At 39.8% G+C, this 25209-nt stretch overlaps 1 protein-coding gene across 3 annotated transcripts in view; it reads left to right on the forward strand.

Moving 5' to 3' along the window:
- Positions 1–21105, forward strand: part of SLC2A13 (solute carrier family 2 member 13) — a 440469-nt gene extending 419364 nt beyond the window's left edge. The window contains exons 7-12 of one of the 3 annotated variants that reach the window (XM_063927084.1): positions 1648–1773; positions 2236–2354; positions 10067–10219; positions 13175–13328; positions 14337–14432; positions 19557–21105. In XM_063927084.1, the coding sequence (XP_063783154.1) occupies positions 1648–1773; positions 2236–2354; positions 10067–10219; positions 13175–13328; positions 14337–14432; positions 19557–19734 (826 nt within the window). In that variant the 3' untranslated portion in view covers positions 19735–21105. Of the gene's footprint in view, positions 1–1647; positions 1774–2235; positions 2355–10066; positions 10220–13174; positions 17029–19556 lie in introns of those variants that run through there. The other 2 variants (XM_063927085.1, XM_063927086.1) reach the window with 2 other exon arrangements.
- The last annotated feature ends 4104 nt before the right edge of the window (positions 21106–25209 follow it).

Below are 25209 nucleotides of genomic sequence, written 5' to 3' on the forward strand. Positions count from 1 at the left end.
GGTAGCTGGTCCACTTTGCCAAGTATTGCAAAGCTAAGAAGGGTATGTGGCAAAGAGAGCACTTTTCACTTTCAGAACTGGACTCACTCCCTAGGATAAGGGACATCCTGCTGTTTCCTACGTCAAAGGCCTGTGTGTGATTGAAGGTATAAAGGATTGTGGTATTCTGTTGGCGGGGCTTCCGATGCTGACCAGGAGCCGGATGACCGTTTGTGCCGGTGGGGCATAGCTAGTGTCGTGAAGCCATATGATGTGAACAAATGTCATAACACTTGTAAGGAATAAAGAAGCCACCTCACAAACAAACCATAGTGAGTGATGAATCCTTCATTTGTAAGCAGATGATTAGTTAGTCAAGATTAGATGCAGTAAACCATGTACAGATGTGTCCACTTACATCTTTGCTATTTTGCTAAATTTGACAGAACATGCAAAACACGGCTAAGCTGTTTTTCACGAGTAGCGAGTGGATGGATTTAAAAAAAATTATTTGCCATAATAGAATATGTATAAAGTAAAGTAACATATTAAAGAAGCAAGTTAAGAAAAATCACAAGGCATGGCTAAATCTGAGTCTATGGCATGCAAAACCAAGCCATACATGGCGGGATATAGCAAAGATGTATGTGGACACATCTGTATGATGCCGAAGACTGAGTGTGTTCAACCACCCAAGGCATGCATATTTCATAGCGTGACAGCACACCCAAGAGTGGTATATCTTTCGTATAAAATTATTCCTGTTTTTACGAAATAGTTCTATGAGAGATGAAACAGATACAGAACAGGAGGAAAAAATAGTCCAGTTCATGTTCTTTAAACAGATCATCATTGCACCAGTTATCTTTGGTGAGAACTGATGTTATGTAGTAATTTTGACATTTTGTTTTTTTATTTTTTATCAGAAATATGTTTGCCAGGGGAGGTAGTGATGTACTGCTGTCAGCATGGTAGCAGAGTATGGCATTGGACAGTGTGCATAATGCTGGTGGCCGAGGCTTCCCATTACACTCGTCGTGTCAGTTCCTCACCCCCTTGTGCTGCCTAATATTAGCCAGAGAGAGGCAGCACGTATCAGTATGACAGTGTAGGAAGAATTAAGAAGAGCTCCTAAAGAATGTAGCTGCTGTGGAAGGCCTGGATGGATGGCATCCATAGAGTTTAAAGGCTGTCGCCCTCCAGGTGAAGGTTCTGGCTAATAAACCATGAAAACATTCAATGTCTTTTTATTTATTATTTCTTTTACAGGGGGTCTATAGGTACCAGTGGGCACTTAATGCCCCGCCTGATGGTACTTTGTGGTTCTCTAAGTACCAGCGTGTAGGGTAGGCTTGCTGGGACCTGTAGTCCTCTGTAAAATACATTCTTTCAGTAATGGACTACAAACTTTGGCCACCCACAGTGCAGGGGATATGCCCTGGCTTCAGCCATGGCCTTTGGTGCCCTGGAGAGGGGGACCCCTTTATTGGGGGGCCCCCACTTCCTCGGAAACCTCTGGCCTGGGCTGACTAGTTAGGGAGGTTTAATGCTTTGGCCATGGGACCCCGTCAAGTGTGTCCCCTGGCTTTGGTATTACACCCTTGCTAGTGGAGCCCTGTGTTGGTTTTTCAGCGTACATGATTTATGTCCATTTTTTTTCTTTTTCAGCTTTTGTAATGGATGTATGCTAGATCCCAACTGTGGTTTCTGCTACAAAATAAATGCTTCAAATATTGTGGATTCATCTTGTATCCCAGTTGACCCAAAAACGACAGAACAATCTGCGTGGGGCAGGTAAAGTAAAGCGATTTTCTTCACTAGCACTCATTTTATGCATCTAAATGTCACGTTATAGGAGGAATGGGTTACAATAGAATTTTAATGGTCTGAAAAAAAATATCAATAAACAGAATATTAACAAAAACGATGCAAAAGTGGCAATAGCTTAGCATTATAAAGTGCAAAAAAAATTAAATTGTTACAGTGAAGAACAGTAATGTAACACAAAAACTTACTGTTTCTACATGTCCTTTTGGGTCATAAATTAATGCTTAGTTTTTCAAATGAATAAAAAAAAATATTTAAAATGGCTACACATCTTAGGTATGTTTTTGTATTTTAACATGGATAAAAAATCTTTAAAAAGGTACAGTGTTTTACCTTAAAAAATAATAGCATCAACATATTGCAGAACTTTTGTGAAAAAAAAAAAAAGTTTCTATGAGTTGAAACTGAACACGGTTTCTTTTCTTTCAGATGTACAAATGAAACCAGATCTAAATCTGCTACTTTTTGGGCATATAACTACTGCCCTACATCATATTCATGGACTGCATTGCTTGGTTTAATTTTTTATTTAATTTTCTTTGCACCTGGTAAGTTGTTTTTTTTCTTCTTTTAGCACAATAATTAAAATTTGTTTGTGTATTTTATAATGGTTTGTCCAGAAATGTAAACTGTTCCCTATCAAAAGCACCAATGTTTTATAGTGCAGTTTTGTACATTGCTTTTTGTGTTTTAATAGCCCTATAAAGCCTTAATCCAAATCTGCATGCAGGGGGGTCCGGGATACACAGACACTTAATTCGAACTAAAATCAACTGTTGCCATGTCTCCAGCACAGCTGTCTCCAGCACCAGGGTGTATGATGTTTGTGACAAGAACGGTCTAGCCGAGTTATAGCCCCCATACATTTGCGGTCTTGGAATCTGGGAAACCTATTAACAATCCCTGATTTGCCAATCCTGGTCATATGGGATTTGTTTCATATTCCCGATTCCCTGACCTGGCAGTAGGAGGGTCAGGATACTGCCCCAATATATCTGTGATGTATGGTGGCCATAAGTAAAGATTACTTGAAGACACTGGGAGTGGGGAGTGTTGTCACCTCTTGTTATGCTGTGATTGGTGGATGCAATACCAGCATCAGCATGTTTGTCTGATACTCTGCTTTCTGTCACTGCAGAGCTCCTGTCCTGTCTATATTTTTGAGTGTCGTCTTTGATTATAGCTGCATCTAAACTTTCAGGGTAGCTCCGTGTAGTACTTTTATTCAAGTCAATCAAATCACTGTTTCTACTGTGAACTCTTTGTTTAAAGTCTGTTTAATGCGCTCAAATTAAAATTCCCAAAGAGTGGCATAACGAATCATTGAGGCATATGAAGGGGACTCTGAGGCTGATATGTTTAAAGTATTATCTTGAGATATGTCCATTCTTTGTGAGGGAAGAGGCTCCATTTTGTCTGTAACCAGCCCTGATTAACCCTGAACTGAATTGTGTACATTTCTAGACTAAGTATGCATATACTGTATACATATATTGTACAATCATGATCTGTTAATGACATGTCTACAGCATTTTTTTACAGTATATAATGTGACAAACTAAGGTTTATGTACGCTTAACGTACAATTTTTTATATTATCTTAAAGTGTACGTTTCCCATCAGTGAACACTAAAGATATGGTCATTGGCCCATAAACAGTCTAATCTTTAACCATACTTCAGCAACTGAAATACTTAGGGCGATTATTCAAATGATTTTCGCGCCCAATCTCCTGTCTACAGTGATGAGAGATCACGGGAGTGATATTCAATCCGTTCTAGTTTTTCGAGCTCTTTGCAGAAAACTACTACTTCATCTCGCCACCCCCTTGTGAGTGCAAGCTGAAATGTAGATGAACTAATGAATAGCTCTGTTTCGGCCCCATCTAGTGGCTGCCGGTAGATAATCAGTTGAATTCAGCCCTTAATGTCCGTTAGCTTATTAGATTTCACGGTAGGTTTGCCATGAATGTCTCTTCTCATACAAACATTGCAATCCCTAGGTCTTCAGGAGACAGCCCTATTCTGGTTTTCATCGTACCTGTCTAATCACTCTTTCAGCGTTTGTTTCTCTGAACCCACCTCCTCTTTGCTATCAGTTGGCGTAATAGTCTTAGATCATCTGCTTTTCTCACTCTATACCGCATCTCTTTGCAAACTAATCATCTCTCTCGGATTTCAGTATCCGCTGTATGCAGAAGATATTCATCTTCCTATCTTTCCCAGATGATTTGTCACCATCTGTATTGGTCCACGTCACTTAATGCCTTTCTGCTATTTCATCTTGGATGTCATCTCACTACTTCAAACTGAATATTTTTCCAAAACAGAATATTTCCACCTCTAAGTAGTAGGTACCATCCTGATATCTCTATCACTGTTGATCGATCAACATTCCCTGCAAGCTCGCGGCCTAGGTGTCATCCTTGACCCTGAACTGTCCTTTGCTCCCTACATTCAATCTGTCTCAAATTCATGTTGCATACATCTAAAAAACATATCTAGAATACGATTAGACAATATGTAGACAAAAGTGATTAGACACTGACTGCAAATAGATCAAGATTTTATTTACATCAGTACTTTGTAGTTCCACCACATGCAGTGATTTCTTTCAGACACCCTTCTTGGCAAACTGTCCACAAGTTCCATGTCTTGCCATTTCTTCTTAATTACAATGACCAACTGCGACACTGAAGAAGGTTGAGTCGGTCTAGAACGCACCCATCGCTCCAGTTCGTCTCAGAGGTTCTCAGTGGGGTTAAGGTCTGGGCTCTAAGCTGGCCAGTCCATATGGGTTACCAAATTTTCTGTATACCAGTCTAGCGTTGCCCCGGGAATCATGACGTCAATCTCAGGCGCCGGGGACTTACCTCCAGACCCAGGGGCCAAGGTTTACCCGTCCGGCTGCTGGACGTGGTGTGGCACGGCGGGACTGGCAGCGGTGATGGTGTGGTTGCCGGAGAGTAAGAGACCTGGTGGGCGAAGAGGCATGCTCTTGTATGTCTGCGGCACTGGGGTCCGCTATGTTGGAGACCAAGTTCATTACACCAGTGGTTGAGCTCTGTGGAAAGCTCAGTCAATCCCAGGCAGATTCCCCTTACAAAAGGGGTGAGCCCAGTCTCTAACAGTGCCAGTGCTGTATGTTACTGCCTTAAGCAGAAGCTCCAGGTCTGAGCTCCCTCGGGTATTCCCTGTGGTTTTCCCCCCGATCCAAATGGTCTCTACCACTGCTGTACAAGTCTTCCTGTCACTCCTGCTGTTGGCTTCTCTGTTCGCAGTCCGCAGCTGTCCGTCCTCCAGGTGGCACCCTGGGTGCCTTGCGACCGTAGAGGGGCCTCCCTTTCATCTGCAGTGCCCTCTAGCTATGACTATTCAGCATTCATTCTTCAGTCTTTAGAACAGTATTCTTCAGTTTTCTTCAATCACGTTTACTCAGCATTCATTCCTCAGTCTTCAAAGCAGCATTTTCAGTATTTTTCAGTCACAACTAATCAGCATCCATTCTTCAGCAGCATTATTCAGTCACGTCTACTCAGCATCCATTCTTCAGGCGCATTCTTAAGGTTTCTTCGGTCATGACTATTTAGCCTTCACTCTTCAGCTGCTTTCTTCAGTGGTCTTCAGCCACATTTGCCAAGCAATCATTCTTCAAGTCTCCATTCTACAGTGTTCTTCAGCTACATTTGCTAAGCAATCATTCTTCAGTCTTCTTTCTACAGTGTTCTTCAGCCATGTTTACCGAGCATCCATTCTTCAAGTCTTTTTTCCTTTGACTGGCCATTCCTTGAACTATAAAGTATGTGAAAAGAAACTATATTCATCCTCCTCGATTTCTTCCCGTATTGGCATCCGCTCCACCAGCTGCCCATCCGTCTGAGCCTCACTTTCAGTCCAGCGTGACAGTCAAGTCATTATGTTATTAAATCCAATCACTCAACCCATTTTACACCTTCACAAACACGTGTCTGCTGCAGGCGCATACCATTTTGCTTGCATGTGTGGGGAGGGGGAGATGTCCAATTACTTTTGTCTACATAGTGTATCTTACACAAGACACTGCAAAAACATTCGTCCATACAGTAATTATCTCCCGCATTGATTATTGAAATTGTCTTCTTACCGGTCTTCCACAATAAAGAGACTCACCACTACAATCCATTTTGAATGCAGCTGCAAGGGTGGTCTTGTTAAACGTTCATCGTCTGCTGATCCGCTCTGTCAGTCCCTTTCACTGGTTACTTGTATTCTACTGTATTTAATATAATACTTTTACTTATACATAATGCTATAACAAAAGCAAAACAGCATACACTTCTTCGTTTATCTTAAAATATCTCCCAGCCCGACCTCTCCACGCTGCACAAGATCTGCGTCTCTCATTCGCACGCATTACTAGCTCACATTACAAGGCTTCTTTCGGGCTGCACCCACTCTGTGGAATTCTCTCCCATGCACAAGTAGACTCTCCTTTAGTATCCAAACCTTCAAGCATTCACTGAAAACTCAGCTCTGCAAACATATCAAATTCCAAAACCACCCACATAACTTTTTATAATCTTTCCTAATTACAACCCTTTCATATAGTCCACATATATACAGTCACACATTTTCTTTTTTCACTTTCATGTCTTCTGTTCCTTGGCCAACATTGTTTTGTGACTACATCATACAGCCCACCAAAATCATTTGCAATGTGCCTGGACTATTATGCAATATATAGCACCTATCTTTGTGTATCAACTGTAACAAAAAGTACTAAGATCACTACCTGCAAGTGCTGTTACTTGCTGCTCTGTGCCTTGTCCCGAGTGCTTAGAGGAGTTCCTGGACACCGATGCTATCTCCGCCCAACTGAGGCTCCTGCTTACTCTACCCATGATGTCAGTATGTCAGTGGCATTCCACATGGGCGCAGCCATGTTGGTCTGAGTTAGATGACCACTGTATCACCAATGGTAAGCCAGTACTCACCTGACACTGCAAGCCAATCCCCAACAGTGCTGTGGTATAAAAGGACTTCCTGGAGAAGCAGCAGGTTACCAGCGCAGTGTTGTAAACAGTACTATGTACAATCTAGTACATAGAATAGTCAAAATCTCACATAGTCAAAATCCCATGTAAAGATGGTCATTATCGGTGGTTCAGGGGAAATCGCAAAGTAAGAATCGTAGATGGTCAATATCTCACTGTGTGTATGCACCTTATAGGCCCTACACATTGCGCGATCCGCCGCCAAGCTGCTTCACTCCCCCGTCACCTGGCACCATAGCAGTGCAGGCAAATATGGACGATCTCATCCATATTGGCCTGCATGCACAAGCGACAGGGCACCAGTGATGAACGAGCGCGGGCCGCTCATCGTTCATCGCTGATGCCTCCACACTCAAAGTTATGAACATTATCTTGTTCATTAGTGAACGAGATCGTTCATATCTTTCAGTATTATCGCCCAGTGTGTAGGGCCCATTAAGCTTGTGAGCAGGGTCCTCTTACATCTAGGTCTGTCTATTATTACCCAATGTTGTTCTATTACTGTTGTTTCCAATTGTAAAGCTCAATTGAATATGCTGCTGATATATAAGAAACTGATAATAAATGATAAAGTTAGCAATTTTTCCTAAAAACCACTAGCACGTGCACCTTGAGTACGTGATTAAGTCCTTACTGGAAAGGGAGGAACACCACAGTGTGTTGCAGAGCGTGCACTGTCCTGCTCCCCACTGCCTCAGTTTAGCTGATGATTGAGAGGATGCAACATGAGTACAATCAGAGTAACAAAAAATACTGTACCCTTCAGCCCTGTGTGCAGGACCACTGGAACAGTCTCACTATCTGATATACTAGATTAATGATTTGCTTTGAAATGTCATACTTAATGCGCAAAGGACTGGGGAAGATATTGGACTCCTAAGATGAGTGGGTTTACTGTATTAATGTAATTTATAAATTGGTTTATTTTTCATATTTGAATGCACATGAACCATATTTGAATGCACATGAACCAACACACCTAAATAAAAAAAAATAAAACAAGCAATGAAGGGAAACTTAATGAAGGGGAACAGAATATACATCATTAGAACTTCAAGTAACACTAAATATTGTGTTCCTCCATCTTGTACATTCTCATTCTACAGGGAACTCTAGACCTGATTCTGATGTGGTCGCTGTTAGCAAGGATGCAGCAGTTGAAGCTACCATATGCTAATTCAGCAGGAGGTGCCTGGTGTAAATAGACGCCTCCTGCATGCATGTATGATTCATTGCTGCATCTGAGGACGCCGCACCGTTTACCTGCAGGACCTTCGGCCAGCTCAGTAACCACCCCCACTCGGCTCCCAAATGGTCGTGATTGCAGCACAGGTCCTCCAAATGCATAGATCATCCACCATCAGATTAGTGCGGGCTTACATACCAATCTGATTCATGACCTATTTTATGTTTCTAGTCAAGCCCCAAAGGAAAATGAAGTGATAAATAGAAAAAAAAAGTATCCTTGGTAAACTTTTAACAAGTCAGAAGAAAGCGTTTTGCATAAATATAAATATCCTTTTTTTTCCATCTACTGGAGAATATTGGAAATGTGGACTTCCGAAGCTGCCCCTTTCAGTAGGTAATGCAAACAAGAGTTTAGTGCACTTCACACCCAAAACTGGCATACTTAGGCACAAGACATGGCACTTGTTAGTTTTGTAAAAGTATGCGCAGAGGACCACATTACTACTGACACAGCTGCTTAGCCAACGCTCCAAGCCATGCTGCACACAAGGCGCTCACTAATCTGGAACAGTATACTACACACTGGGGCAGATGTATTAAGCCTGGAGACGGGATAAAGAAGTGATAAGAGCAAGGTGATGACGCACCAGCCAGTCAGCTCCTAACTGTAATTTTTCAAATCCGTAATGATTGGCTGGTACGTTATCACCATGCACTTATCACTACTTATCACTTCTTTATGTCTTCTCCGGGTTAATACATCTGCCCCACTGTTAGGATGCCAGTCAACCTCTTTTGTAGGCTTCATTCGGTACGTAAAGATAATCCTAAAATTGGGGTCCTTTTGACATAGATGTAAATAAATCCTTCATCCTAATCCATAGATTAATTTTGACGTAATTCAGGAATCCTAATTTGTTAATATAAGCACAAATTAGAAACCACCTTAGGCTGTAATGTTTGTTTTGTCTGGAGAACAGCTCTGACACCCTTTAGGTTGTGAAAATGAACATGAGGCAAATAGTTTTCCAAGTGAAAAACTGCCCTTTATTTAATATGATAGGAAAGAAGGGTGAAGATCAGACAAATAAAATGTACACATTATTAAAAGTGAACCAGGCATCAACAGACCAATTAAACTCATAACACACAATGCATTAAATAACACACAATGCAATCCCACCCAAGCTATACTACTTACAGTTGTGGACACAGAGGAAAGCAGGAGCAGAGTGTCTGTATTAGACTGATCTTTAGTAGACTGGGCAGATCAGTCCGGAGGGAGGTGCATTTTATGCCTTTCTACCTATTCCCACAGCGCAATTCACGTCAGCCACCAGGAACTGTGTCTAGTGTGGGGCAACCTTTTTCAGAGGCTTCCTCTCATCTGATCCAGCCTCACTGGTGGAGACCAGACTCTGCGGTGTAGCAGGGCCCAGTGGGGTTTAAGCCAGAAACCATATTGCCACTCAGGAAGAAGAAGGCACTTAGGATGCCATGATCGGGCACTGATGTACCTGCTCAAGGGCTTAATGACGGCACAGTGCCTCTATTCACTACATTTATTGGCAATAACATCCCTGGTGACATCCCACATTGGGATCGTGTTGTGGAGGCGATACGAAGCAAAGCACCTCCTCAGACTGCTCCGGACTACACACAGCTCATCATGGTTGTCTGCTCACAATTTGCTGCAGCTTTAAATTCAAACAAGAGTTACAGGCTTGTTAGGCAGCCCAGCATTACAAAAAGAGCTGCTATGAGAGCATTCAAACAGCAACCAAAGAAAGAGTTGCCTCGCTGTCTCTTAGGCTGGAAACACATTATAAAAGTTAAAACTGCCACCTCTTTGAATGTGATACTAAGGTTAGCTCATATAGTTATTCATTTTTGACCAATTTTCTCATGTTTCACAATTTATTCAGCCTACCATTAAAGTGCACTAAAACATTGTATCTGTTTAAATTAATGTAGTCCTTATTGCAGCTCCCATCTGTAAGCTTCTGTATTTTTGACAATGACTATCTGTGTTATTTACAGGAATGGGACCAATGCCATGGACTATCAATTCTGAAATATACCCCCTGTGGGCAAGGAGTACAGGAAATGCATGTTCATCCGGTGTTAATTGGATTTTTAATGTAGTAATCTCACTCACATTTTTACATACAGCTGAATATCTCGCATATTACGGTAAGAGCTACAGGATCTTGCATGTACAACATGTACTATCTGTAGCACTCGTTGCTTGTGTTTCCTCATTGTGCACAGCTGCTGACCAGATGGTAGAAGGGCTTTGTGTTACTGTCCTCTTGGGACAGTAAGTGGTGCAGCCCTTCATTTAATAATACAATGTTAAAAACAAAAATTTGTATTTGTACGAAAATTGAAATTGTAGTTTTACCAAACAAAGGTTTTAAACGTAATAATGGCGTTATTTGAAGTAGCTCTGAACATTGAGTGTATCAAATAGATAATATAGAATGAGATGAACAGAATGTACAGATGGCCCTCATATGAGAGGTGCAGGAAAATAATACTGCAGTGGAATAAGAATTGTAGCTACTGCTGGGAATGGTGTGTGGGGCTACTGTAAAGCAACAAATATAAAGTGGCCACTGGCGATTGTCATGTTTGTGCAGCTACCAGTGGTATGATACGGCTAAAATGAGGAGAAATAAGGGAAGGTGGGAAAATCAAGTATGAACAAGTGATTGTAGAAATCTTAAGTCATTTAGTCCCTGGCAAGAATGATTGTCTTTCACCATATTTATATAAGTGACACTATTTCCTGCTCTGGAAAAGGCTTTCATTCTCCCACTGCATGCTGTGTAGCAGCTAGGAACAGCCGTACTGTTAGTTTTATTTGGTAGACAAAGAGTCAGGACAGGGGTTTGGCAAATGCTGCCACCAAGGAGGCCACAGAGATATTAAGATCAATGATTGGCCAGCAACTGATCTGAGAGGGTATTCCTGTACCCTCCTACCACTACCTTCCCAAATTGATGTAGTTTTTTTTGTTTGTTTTTTTGTAGGAAGATAATTTTGTGAGAGGAAGGCCATGATCTAAAGTGCAGCCATCACCAACTGTAGTCCACGTGCCCTACTGGTTATTGATGTATAGACACATATATTATTTATGTCTGTTTCAAAAAAGTGTATCTTCATGCAAGGGAATTGCTGAAAATGTAATGGTGCAAAATGATTGCAATAAATGAGATGCAATTTATATTTGCCTCTCCTGTATTTGAGGAAGTAGCTAAAGGTCTTCCTGTTCCTTGACCTGCACTTGACCTAATGACAAGTGTAATGTCTGCTAGCCAACTAGACTGCACAAGATAAGTACTCTCCAATTTTTAATAATTACCTTTAAGAGCAGACATATTAACCACTTCAACGACTTCCTTCTTGCTCTATTTTCCTTTGCTAATGTCAATTTCTGAAGTGGTTGGCAATGTAGCCAGTCTTTCCCTGCAATAAATAAGATGAGCAGAAATGAACATCTGTGTTTGATCATAATAATGTTTACAATAATTAGCTAAAATTTCCAGACACTGGTACAAGTAAGCAGCTCTCCACTGAAAAACTACTGAATGCTGTTTGTGTGCATTATTATGATCTGCAGAAGGGGAATTGCGGCATAAAGGAAATTAATATAAATGAGTGGTACAGTACACTATAACTCTGAATGTGTGTATGTCATTATGTGCCTGATTGTGGCAGTATTGAGAAAAGAAAAAAAAGTCACTTTTTTATTACTATTTCCATCCTCCATAACAAAACTGGGCCATCCATCTTCATATTAAGGGCCATTAAAGCAACATTTGCAATCTGCTGTCTGTTCACATAGACGAGAGAGACTGCATATGATAGACTAATGGATTTCATGGATCAAAGCTAGGGAAAAAGCTCTAGGTTTCAAAGAAAAGAAACAAGCTGGTCATTTCTGATGCTTGTGCATTTTTTTCTACAGAATTTGAAGCTAACATGCTTTAGAGAATATATTCTAATATCTTTATCATTACCAATACACCAAATAGAAGTAAAATGTTGTTTTTTGTTTTTTTTTCTTCATTAATTGTTTTTTTTTTGCATTTTAGAACAATTGTTATGCACAATTGAAAATCCATTTATCATATTTTTGGCTAGGATAAAACAATGAAAAAAAAGTCATGCACGTATTGCGGAGTTTATAACACCGCTGTGATTTCAAAATGTGACATTACTGCATAAATGGCTGTAAAGTGGTCTATGGATGACACGTCTATGTGTGTGTGTGTGTGTGTGTATGTGTGTGTGTGTGTATATATATATATATATTTATTTGTTAATTGTGGTAGGGCTCAGCATCTTCAGTGTGAATAACAGTCCTTATGAAATATAATATGTATACCAGACTATAAGTAATTCAGGCTTATTGCAATTCCTTTCCTTCCCTCCTCAGCATGTCCTTTATAATACCAAATGTTCAACAGGTATTATGGGCCAAGGGTGGGGAAAACAATATATAGTGTAATACTATTTTATAAAGTTACCTGTGCTCACATGTTGGCGCAGACACAAATAGAGCCTTATAAAACACCTGTGTAATCAGTACTCCAAGATATGCCACACATCACAAAAGCCAAGAAATATTGTAATAATATTGCCTCCTTACCCTTTAATTTAGAGGTTCAATCACCGTGGCATCTCAGCTGTCGACTTGTAAAGCTTCTAAGGGATCCTGACTCGTTATCTGTGTCCATACAGCCATCACCGCTCACGTCACCTATCAGTCCCAGGATGACTGCTTTAGAGCACACACTTTCTTAAGGAGGGGTATCTATAAACCTCTTTATAGCCACTAATGCAGTAATATCACATTTGGAAATCGGAGCACTGTTTTAGCTTACTGTGGGATGTTGCTGTAAAGTTTGTGTTCATCTTGACAAATGTCCCACATGGGGCTAAAACAACACAGTTTCATATTGACACTTTTTACTGCAAGAAACTGTTGAAAGTGCAAATTTATTTCCCATTTGTATTGAGGTGGATCTGTGCAATTTGGATATCAGTGAAGGCTGCACCCCAGAAGTTGTTGGTTATAGAGTACTGGTATATAGATTATGTGTGTGTATTATGCTCATTATGTATTATTTTCTTTCACAGGAGCTTTCTTCCTGTATGCAGGGTTTGCTTCTATTGGACTCCTATTTATTTATGGCTGCCTACCAGAGACTAAAGGAAAGAAGCTGGAGGAAATTGAATCTTTATTTGAAAATAGACTTTGTACATGTGGTGCCTCTGATTCTGATGAGGGGAGGTATATAGAATATATTCGCGTAAAGGGAAGTAATTATCATCTTTCTGACAATGATGCTTCTGATGTGGAATAAATTTCCTCTGCAGATGCATACTAATCATTTAAAAGCCTTCTTGAGAAGGACAGCTATAGGTGACCTCACAGTCCTGCTTCTGGTCTGCTTATCTCAAGAGTTCAAAATGAACCTACTGAAATCATGTTTATTACTAAACTGGAAGAAAGATTCAGTGACCGTGCAAAACAAATGTGTTTTGCCAAGAACAAAAATTCATACTCCGAAATCTCTCATTTTTATTTTACAATCATCAAAATTGTGTGTTATATGACTATAATCATTTAGATATTTTAGATAGACTTAAAAGCTAAAATTATCATGTTATAAATGCTCAATTTAAGTCTTCCTTTTGTTAATTCCATGAGTGGATATCTAACATTTCCATTTTCACCGATGTGCACATGAACAAATTGTAAATGCAGAAATAATATTGCACAAATTAGATTTGTAGTAGCTGAAATATATATATATGGGAAAGTGAGGGCACCAGGGACAAATGCACCAGTTATTGGAGTGCCGGACCGTCTTCTACATATATATATATATATATATATATATATACATAGAAATATGAACAATGTGTTGCAGGAATTTTTTTATAATACACTTTTACATTTTAAAAATTAAAATGTAACATTCCAATAGAATTATCAAGTATAGATTTCAATATCTAATAACATTCCAAGAATTTTGTTAAATGATCAGTACCAACAAAAGCACAAACAAATCTCTCTCTCTCTATCTATATATATTTTTATGTTTTGTTTTTTTTTCATTTTAGGTAAAGTTTAAATGTAGCCAAAGCTGTTTGTTTTCTTAATATTAACCAGAAATAAGAAAATTGTGTGTAGGGAGTGGGATCTGACAGACCAGGGTGATGAATCATAATAATTTAAAATGCGGTTTATATATGTTTACATTAGTGTTGCTGTTGTGTTTTATTTGGTTTACAGTGATTTGGACACCTCTTTCTGTTTCTGTAAGTATGCCCGTCACACAGAGTGGAAGAGAAGCAATGTCCAAATGATGCAGGCTATTAAGTCACTAAGGCAAGTCTGAATAGTTTTTAATCTTTTGTAGCTCCCATATTATAACTACATTATAAGAGAGCACTTACAACAGCAGCCAAGACAGTTCAGGTGGTTTGACTTAATGTAAGTAATTGTTTACAAACGCAGATCATTTAATTTAAAATGGCTTCTGTGTTGAGCAATGACTAGATGTTCCAAAGATTAACAATACTACACTGCATTTACACTGGACGGGTTCAGTATGAGTTACCGATGGCCGGGATACCGGTGGTCAGCATACCAACAGCGGCATCCCGCAACAGCGTACATCAGAATCCCGACAGCCCACCATTTAGCCCCCTAACTCTCAACTTTTCTCTAACCTCCCTTGTGGGTGCCTATCCCTCACCGCCTGGTGCCTAACCCTCCCTTCCCCGCTGCCTGAACCTAACCCTCCCCGCTTAGTGCCTAACCCTAACCTCCCCTTCTATGTGCTTAACCCTCATTCCCCAGTCCCTAACCTTCCCGTGCCTGCATCCTAACCCCCCTTCTATATGCCTAACCCTCATTCCCCAGTCCCTAACCTTCCCGTGCCTGCACCCTAACCCCCCTTCTGGTACCTAACCCCCCCCCCCACCACACACACACACACACACACACAAACACACACACACACGGCAGGACGATCGAGATGCCAGCTGTCGGTGTTTTGACGCTGGAATCCCGACAGTATTTCGATGCCGAGATTGTCCCGTTAGTCAGCAAGCGAACTACTTCCACACAGGACAAGTACTTGCTGTATAGCATGTACACATATCTATTCGGTAGTATATATCATATCTGTAACGGTGTAACCTTGTCTAAGCTCCTGCTAACAAATCTCTGCATGGCATGCACTTGGTCTCTAGTGAAAAGTGTCAGCACTCAGAATACAATGTAAGAACAATTAAATGGCACTATAAAAAGTAGATATTTACTGGATTAAAGAAAGGTCTCAAAATGCTTCTCATCCCTTATATGACTAGTGTTATGTGAGAGTAATGGATTAGTCAGGCTGTGATTATATGCCGATTGGTTGAACTACTGACTAATTATTCATCAGTCTTTAGAAAGGGCAATATTGAAATGCAATTAAAACTCTGTTGAGCAACACTACAGTTTTGTTGAACTTGGCATCTTATATTTCTGGGACATGAAATCCGTGATTTTAAGTCTCCTTTACATTTGTTTACATGTACTGTTATGTATATTGATTCTAATAACAATGAGCACTAAAGGCACTTTGCTGCTATAGATCGCATTGTAAAGTATGTTGGTTCCTGAGAAAAGTAAATATGACAGCTGATATAGAGATGTAAGTCAAGGTGTGGCTTTGCTGGAAAATAGGGATGAGCTAGAGGAGAGAACAATAGGTTGGATGCATATCTGCAAAGACTGATGTTTAGCTATCCTCCCTGAAACTTGACATCTCAGTACTGTTAATCAAAAAATTAAATACTAGCTAATTCATGAATTACAACAGGAGTATGAAGGACCAACTGGTGACTGCAGTGGTAGTGCTTGCAATCTTTTTAGACAAAAAACAAGGCCGTCTTGTCATCTGACGTAAATTCGATCTTTAAAAAGACATGCTTCCGTCAGGGTACCAAATGCAGTAAAATATAGGTTAATGCAGTGGTTCCCAAAGTGTGTGTCTGGGGAACTTGCAGGGGTGCCACGGGTGGGTGGTTTAGGATCAAAACAAATTATTTATTGTCAGTGTGATGGGAAAATCTGTGATAGTTGCTGACAGGTATTAAATATGTAGACAAACGGAAGCGTAACCATGTCCAAACCCACATACTGTAACTGAACCTAAAGTTGTGTACACACGGTGAGATTTATCCTTTCGATTTTGACTATATAGTCAAAATCGCAAGGAAAGTTAGTGCAAATCGCACTGTATTTAGTCAGCTGCGATACCGATGCACGGTCCCGCGTGGTCGGTATTGCAAGGAAAGGTAGACTGTGCAGGCAAGTCAGTCTTGACTATATAGTATACTATCTAGTACTAAGTATAGTCAAAATTGGCACTTAGTCAAAATTGGCACATAGTCAAAATCGAAGGTACAGATAGTCGAAATCAGTGCTTCTGTGCTCTGGGGAAGTTCAAGGGAAATTGCATAGTCAAAATCGGAGATAGTCGATATCTCACCGTATGTATGCACCTTAAGAATGGCATGTAAGCACAGTTTATTTGATTTAATAATTTTTTTCTGAAGTTTTCAATAAAAAACGTTGGCCTAGGGTTGCTGTGAATAAAAAATACTATAGGGTGTTGTGATTCAAGAAAGTTTGTGAACCACTGAATTAATACAGAAAAGGTATTTACAAGATTGTGCAATGACAACCTTACCCATATGGGAACTAGGGAATATTACCAATTACCCAAAAAGATGTACATAAATAAAGAGTCCCAAAAGTGTTGCTCTTCACAAAGAGAATACCATGGTGCAATACCGCATAACAGATAAAGGATAAAAATGATTTGCACAGAGCACTCACATTTGGGAGCATATATCAATCATATGGAATGATGTCCTCAAGGACTTTCTCTACATACACACTTCAAAGCTCTGGTTTTTCCGGGAGATATAGTTCGTCAACTCCACACAACTCCTTGTTATTATGCATCTCAAAAAGGAGAAGACCGTAGTGCAACACCACATGGCATATAAAATATAATTTATTCACACAGAACACTCACATTAAAAAAGTTGATAAAGGCATATAGCAGCCACACAGAGTGGCATCCTCAAGGACACAGCTTCACAGTACAGTAACGCCTACCCATCCAAACCATAAGGTTCACAGTGGCCCCTGACAGAGACAGTGATGGTGGGGTAAAACAGAAGCACCGGTCCAGAAGTCAGTCCATCAGAGGGTTTCTCATCAAACATTTGACATGTTTTGGAGTCGCAGTTCGGACGTGCATAATTTGCAAATTCGAAGTGGACTTCCGCGATTTGCGTTCCACTGTGTTCTCTTCTGTACTGCTCCTAATGGTGGAACGCAGATCATTGAAGTCCACTTCTGGATTTGCTGCTGACGCACTTCCAGACAGCGAAAGTGTAGGAAAACTGAGGAGGATGTGGCTGCCTTTAGGGGGAGTGTTTATTCAATTGAAAGGGGTATTTATATGGAACTATGGACACTCCTCATTCACTTCTGAGGTAGTGCCTGTGAGTCCAGAAGTCAGTCCATCAGAGGGTTCTCATCAAACACTTGACATGTTTTAACATGTCAAGTGTTTGATGAGAAACCCTCTGATGGACTGACTTCTGGATCAGTGCTTTTATTTTACCCCACCATCACTGTCTGTGTCCGAGTCCAATGTGAACCTTATGGTTTGGATGGGTAGGCGTTATTGCACTGTAAAGCTATGTCTTTGAGTATATCGCTCTGTGTGGTTCCTATATGCCTTTCTTAACTTTTTTTTAATGTGAGTGTTCTGTGTGAATCCATTTTATTTTATATGCCATGTGGTGTTGCAAAATGGCCTTCTCCTTTTTGAGATGCATAATAACAAGGAGTTGTGTGGAGTTGATGAACTCTATCTCCCGGAAAGACCAGAGCTTTGACGTGTGCATGTATAGAAAGTCCTATATCAACCGGTTGATTTATGCTCTTAAAAATATCCCAAATGTGAGTGCTCCGTGTAAATCATTTTTATCCATTATCTGTTTTACGTTGTTGCACTATGGTCCTCTTTTTGTTCATTTTTGAGATTTAAGACAACAAGGAGTTGTATGGAACTAGTGGAGAGTATCTTCGAAAAAGATCTAAACTCTGAAGCTTGTATGGATAACAGCAATATATATACTAACAGAATTTGAGACTAATTGGAAACACTATGTACCCACATTGGGTATTAAACAATAAAATAGTTCACAATATAAAACCCACTAACGCCGCTTTTGGGACTCATTTTATTATTTATCCACTGCATTAATGTTTAAACCCTTCAATTTGTTATGTAGAACTTTGGCACTAGGTTCATCATAAGAAATATTCCAATTTCTAGTTCGACAGTAGCAAAAACTAGGGCATGAAGAAGGACCTATATGAGTATTCTCTTGTGCAGTATGCTGCAGTAAGCACGCTTACAAGCCAAACTATATACCAGTGTGCAACATTTATAAAGCCAGAAGAAAATTAAATAGTGTTTGGCTTTTTAATTTAATTTTCTTTAAGTGTTTTGTGTATTTATTTTGGTTTTGAGATCTTTTTTTTTTTCACTTTTTTTTTCTACTGCTAGTTAGAGTTTAAATAGTGAAATTCTGCGCTTTATTTGTAATGTAACTATAGAGGTGGAGATGGAATTTTTTTAGAAGACGACTTGACCAAAATTACTGCCTGCTTACCAGGTAGTGACTAAACACAGTGATCAAGGTGTTCACATGTTTGTATTGCATTTGAAAAGAACATATTTCACCATTTTCCGCAATTTCATCAACTGTATAAATATTGTTCAGTGAACTCTTCTTTCCTGCATCCCTATGGTAGTAATTCATGTTATCATTATTTAATCACCTTGTACGACATTTGAAGGCTTCAGTTCAAGGTTTGACATCTAAACCTCCCACATGTAAGTTTCAAAGCTAGTTAGAAATAGGTTATCCAGTTTATGTAGCTGAAAGTAGTCACCTCAAGTTTCACATGATGTTTTCTTATGTGTAGCAGAAATATAAAGTTATTTTGACAAAGGCATCTATCTTTAAAATTGTCTATCACATGAATTACACCTCAGGAACTGTTAATGTTGGTCTTTTCTTCATATTTGTATCCCAGACACAATCTATTACAGATTCTGCTACAGTAGTAAAATATTTGCCTCAGTCGCCATATGGCTGCTACATTGTACGTTTTTAACCATAGAGTTTGGCCTTAAATGTAACCAGCCATACTCTTGTCCCACAGCCGAATGCACTGACCATTATTGTTCCAGTTCTGTTCGGACTGTAATTCTGTGAAATGACAAGGAAATGGCACTCTGCAAAATAGCGTAGGAAGAGTGTAACATTGTGCCGCTAGAACCTCACAACTCTGTGAAATAGCCTAATTTATCCAGATTCTAGTGAAATTTACTGTAATTATACTGTACAATTAACTATTTTCTTCTAGGTCTTCTACCACCAGCTGTAAATGTGCTGACAGAATAGCAAGAGATGCGAGCTACAGTACACTTCATTTCTACACAACCAGTGCTTTAATCTGCAAATGTGTGCTCATACACTGTGGCTTCAAAATGTGCATCTTTTTCGCACAAATAAGGCTGAGTGATAAAACTACTTTGAACTGATCACATTTTTGATGTGCGACATTTGTACACCGGTGTGCGACTGAGTCTGAATCTGTTTACAAAGTGCTGCGATGCAGCTGCCATAGCTTTCCTCACGCCAAATTCCATTGTGCTTTATCTACAACTTTGTATTTCTGTACGTTAATAGTAGCAGCCCAGCGTCTCTATTAATGGTGTTTTGCTGTGTCTGCTATGCGATTAAGTACACAAAATGTAAAGAGAGAATATGCTACACCTCTCGGAACGGCTCAGTCGCACAGGGCCTCACGTAACACATGGCATATTGAGGCTAGGTGTGTAAGGACCCATTGTTAGGAGCATACTAGTAATTCTATATAATTGTTATTCTTAACAGTTACATAAGCATCAGCATATTCAGCTGTGCTTTACAATTGAAAACAACAGTAATCAAACAATACTGGGTATATAATAACTCTGCTTTACAAAACTATGGGGTAGATGTAAGAAAAGGTGATAAGTGCTAAAACCAGCACTATTTAACACTTAAGGTGGGTACACACTAGTAGATATATCTTCAGATCAATTGATCTGCAGATATATCTGTGGACGGATCGGGCAGTGTTCTGTGCATAAACCCTGCCCGATCCGTCGGGGACTGACATCATGAACTGGGCGGGCCAGTAAAGCTGTCAATCACCGCCGGCCGCCGCAGCATGTGTACGGGCGGTCGGCCGACCGCCCCGTACACACACAGCGACGCGCCAATATATCGGTAGATATATTGGCCGTCGGCTGTGCTGCGCGGCCGACGCGATACGTCTGTGAACAACGGAGTTCACAGACGTATCGGCTGTACACACTGGCCGACAGTCCCGCGATATATCGGCCGTTCAAGAGATTGGCCGATATATCGACCAGTGTGTACGGGCCTTTACAATTAAAATGTATGTATGAAGGCAGATAAAGCAGAGAATAATCACTTTCTCTGTTATCTGCAAACATCATGTTAAGTGCCACTATATAACATCTCCCTCTATGAATCATAATTTATTAATGTCACAAGAAAGGTGGATCACCAATATTAATATCTTATTGTCCATTAGCAAATGTTACATATTGTATTCATTTAAATTCCAATTATTATTTTGTGTAAGATGACTTTTCCAAACCATGTAAATAATGTTCATAGTAGACCCAAATCTTTTGAACGAAGTTAAATCTATCCTCTGCCTTAAAATGTGATCACATTCTTTTTCTTAAAAAATACATTTTAAAATATTCTTTCTCTCTCTGTGTGTGTGTGTGTGTGTGTGTGTGTGTGTGTGTATATATATACACACACACACATACAATTGTGCTCATAAGTTTACATACCCTAGCAGAATTTGTGATTTTCTGGCTATTTGTCGGAGAATATGACTGAACTCACAAACTTTTCTTTCACTCATGGTTAGTGGTTGGGTGAAGCCATTTATTGTCAAACAACTGTGTTTACTCTTTTTAGATCATAATGACAACAGAAACTACCCAAATGACCCTGATCAAAAGTTTACATACCCCAGTTCTTAATACTGGGTATTGCCCCCTTTAACATCAATGACAGCTTGAAGTCTTTTGTGGTAGTTGTGGATGAGGCTCTTTATTTTTTCAGATGGTAAAGCTGCCCATTCTTCTTGGCAAAAAGCCTACAAGTTCCTGTAAATTCTTTGGCTGTCTTGCATGAACTGCACGTTTGAGATCTCCCCAGAGTGGCTCAATGATATTGAGGTCAGGAGACTGAGATGGCCACTCCAGAACCCTCACTTTATTGATTCTGCTGTAGCCAATGACAGGTCGACTTGGCCTTGTGTTTTGGATCATAGTCATGTTGGAACGTCCAAGTACGTCCCATGCGCAGCTTCCGGGATGATGAGTGCAAATTTTCCTCCAGTATTTTCTGATAACATGCTGCACTCATCTTGCCATCAATTTTGACCAAGTTTCCAGTGCCTTTGTAGCTCCCACATCCCCAAAACATCAGCGATCCACCTCCGTGTTTTACAGTAGGAATGGTGTACCTTTCATCATAGGCCTTGTTGACTCCTCTCCAAATGTAACGTTTATGGTTGTAGGCAAAACGTTCAATTTTGGTCTCATCACTCCAAATTACTTTGTTCCAGAAGTTTTAAGGCTTTTCTCTGTGCTGTTTGGAGTATTGTAAGCGGGATGCTTTGTGGCATTTGCGTAGTAATGACTTTCTTCTGGCGACTCGACCATGCAGCCCATTTTTCTTCAAATGCCTCCTTATTGTACATCTTGAAACAACCACACCACTTTTTTTTCAGAGAGTCTTGTATTTCAGCTGAAGTTATTTGTGGATTTTTCTTTGCATTCCGAACAATTTTCCTGGCAGTTGTGGCTGACATTTTTGTTGGTCTACCTGACCGTGAATTGGTTTCCACAAAATCCCTAATTTTCCACTTCTTAATTAGAGTTTGAACACTGCTGATTGGCATTCTCAATTGCTTGGATATCTTGTTATATCCCTTTCCTGTTTTATACAGTTCAATTACCTTTTCCTGCAGATCCTTTGACAATTCTTTTGCTTTCCCCAATCCAGACACGTCAGTGCAGCACTGGATGAAAGATGCAAGGGTCTTTCAGGAGTCCAGAAACTCACTGACCTTTTATACACACACACTGATTACAAGTAAACAGATCACATGTGAGGATGGTTACCTTTAGCAGCCATTCAAACCCGTTTGTGTCAACTTGTGTGCATGTTATCAGGCTAAAATCTCCAGGGTATGTAAACGTTTGATCAGGGTCATTTGGGTAGTTTCTGTTGTCATAGTGATTTAAAAAGAGTAAACAGTTGTTTGACAATAAATGGCTTCACCCAACCACTAATCATGAGTGAAAGAAAAGTTTGTGAGTTATCATTCATATTCTCTGACAAATGGCCAGAAAATCACAAATTCTGCTAGGGTATGTAAACTTATGAGCACAACTGTGTGTGTGTGTGTGTGTATATATATATATATATATATATATATATATATACACACACATACACACACACGTCAAGGAGTTGGCTTTCATACCCTGAATTCTAGAGTCACTAGCAGTTTATTTTAGGTTAATGGAATAGACCCTGTTCAGTGGTTTTATTTATTAATTATTTACTAAGCACTTATGTTTTAGTATTTTATCAAGATTGCCTCAAATTCCCTATGTTATCAATATAAACATACTGCAAATTATGACATAAAACAATACTTATTACTGAGAGCACAAACAGGGCATTTACTATAACAGTCACTTTCATAAATAACAATGTGACAATTGCTGAGAATGTTCTAACACAATATCTTTCATGTCCTTTACACTGGCAGGGAAGAATATATATTTGATTCTATAAAAACAAATTAACTTAAATGTTTGTGGTTCATAAAAATCTGTAATTTGATTACTGTTTATTGTAATGTTCATGTATGTACCAGGCTGGAAGCAGCACCCTCACATTGCTTCATGGCAAAATCTGTATTTTTTGCGGGTACGACTTATGAAAAATATATAGAGCTGCAATGTCTAAAATTCTTTATTTCTCAAAATTATTTACAATTTAATGTAATATATTTGTTTTATAATATATTTTAATAGCCTTGTGTACAGTATTGTAATCCTATTTATGTGAACTAGGTTGTTGCAGTGTTAAAATGTCAGCAAAGTAAACTCTGACTTTGTTATAAATACAATTTGTGTACTTCAGGGTAAATTACTGTCAGAGTAAGAAAGATTTCTTTTTGCTTCTACTCTATGTTCACTTACATGATTTTTTGTTTTGTTTTTTAAGTGTGTGCTATTTATAAGCACTGTGGTGTTTTGTATCAAAGTGTCAATGGTGTATAAACTAATAATAAATTTTATGTTCATATAAATATTTGCATTTAGTTCATTTTAGTGTATATGAAAATTTAAAAAATATGTACTTTATCTTTTATGCAGTTTTGTGATTCATTCACTGTTGAAAACCTACAGTACCTCCAAAAAAAGAGAAACTACCTTGTGTGGATGAATAGTTAATGTGAAATGTTTTCTTGCATGCAGCTGAGATTTATTTATCAAAACCGCAATATACAATGTATAATACAGTTATGTCCTCATACACTGTGGCTAAAGTCACGGCAAATACCCCTCTCGATATGCCAGGTCCCGGGCAACTTGACCATGCCTATCGTCTTAAACTCTGAAAATGTGCTTCTTATTCGCATAAATAAAACTGGAAACAACAAAACTACTTTGCTAGGTTACACTGATCAGTTTAATGTGCAACATTTGTACGCAAATGAATCGATGTAAGAAGTGCTATGATGCAGTGGCGACATCTTTTTCTCATGCCGAGTTCCATTGTGCTTCTGTGACTTTGTATGTGTTTAAAATTAATTCCTGTGCTGTTAAAGTCGCAACCCAATGTCTGTAGTCCACTTTGTGTGTTTTACCATTCCTGCAATACGTATAATATAACTCAAAATGTAAAGAAACTTATTGTACACTACACCTCAGAGCATCTGTCAAGCCAGGCTTCTTGTGCCATTTGCGTATAAATACTAGATATATGAAAACTTATCTGTATATTGTACAGATGTGTCTGTTTAGTCTGTCGCTGCATTGCACAGAGACCGCGGTGTATACGCTATGTTATACACTGAAGTGAATGGAAGGCGCTCAAGCTCCCATGTATTCTAGTGGGGATCCACTTGCAATGTGTGCGCTACGCTGTGCCACATACGTATCGCAGTATAATAAGGAACACTTCTTGGCTAATATAAGTGCTGTTATTTCTCTTACGTCCTAGGGGATACTGGGAATCCATTTAGTACCATGGGGTATAGACGGGTCCACTAGGAGCCATGGGCACCTTAAAAATTTGATAGTGTGCGCTGGCTCCTCCCTCTATGCCCCTCCTACCAGACTCTGTTTAGAAAATGTGACCGGAGGAGCCGGTCACGTCTCTGGAAGCTCCTGAAGAGTTTTCTGCATTTATTTTCTGTCTTTCTTGTTTTCAGACAGGACTGGATGGCACCAGCCTGCCTGCTTTGGGGGAAGGGGGGATGAGCGGCTCAATCTCTCTCTGGGTTAATGGTCCCGTTCCCCGCTGTCAGGACACTAGCTCCTGAGAGAACTATTCGCAAGCCTCACCACGGCCAACGTACATTCCTGCAGCACGCCGCCACCCCTAACAGAGCCAGAAGAAAGAGTGGTTAGTTCTAAGCCGCCGTCCCGGTTAGCGGGTCGACGGCCATTATGGCGGCATGAGGGTACGGAGGTGCACAGCTTCTGAACGGGGCGGACTGCGTCTCCCGCTGTGTAAGGACACAGACGCTGAACAGCGGACACAGTACCCAGACTGGCAACAAAGCCATAAAAGGAGCCTGTCTCCATTTTATGCACTCAGACACAAACAGCCAGTATAAAAAAGAGCGGGAAGACCACGCGCCATTGAAGGGGCGGGGCTTCACTATGAGTGGATCC

The sequence above is a fragment of the Pseudophryne corroboree genome, chromosome 6 (assembly GCF_028390025.1).
Source record: "Pseudophryne corroboree isolate aPseCor3 chromosome 6, aPseCor3.hap2, whole genome shotgun sequence".
Lineage (NCBI taxonomy): Eukaryota > Metazoa > Chordata > Amphibia > Anura > Myobatrachidae > Pseudophryne > Pseudophryne corroboree.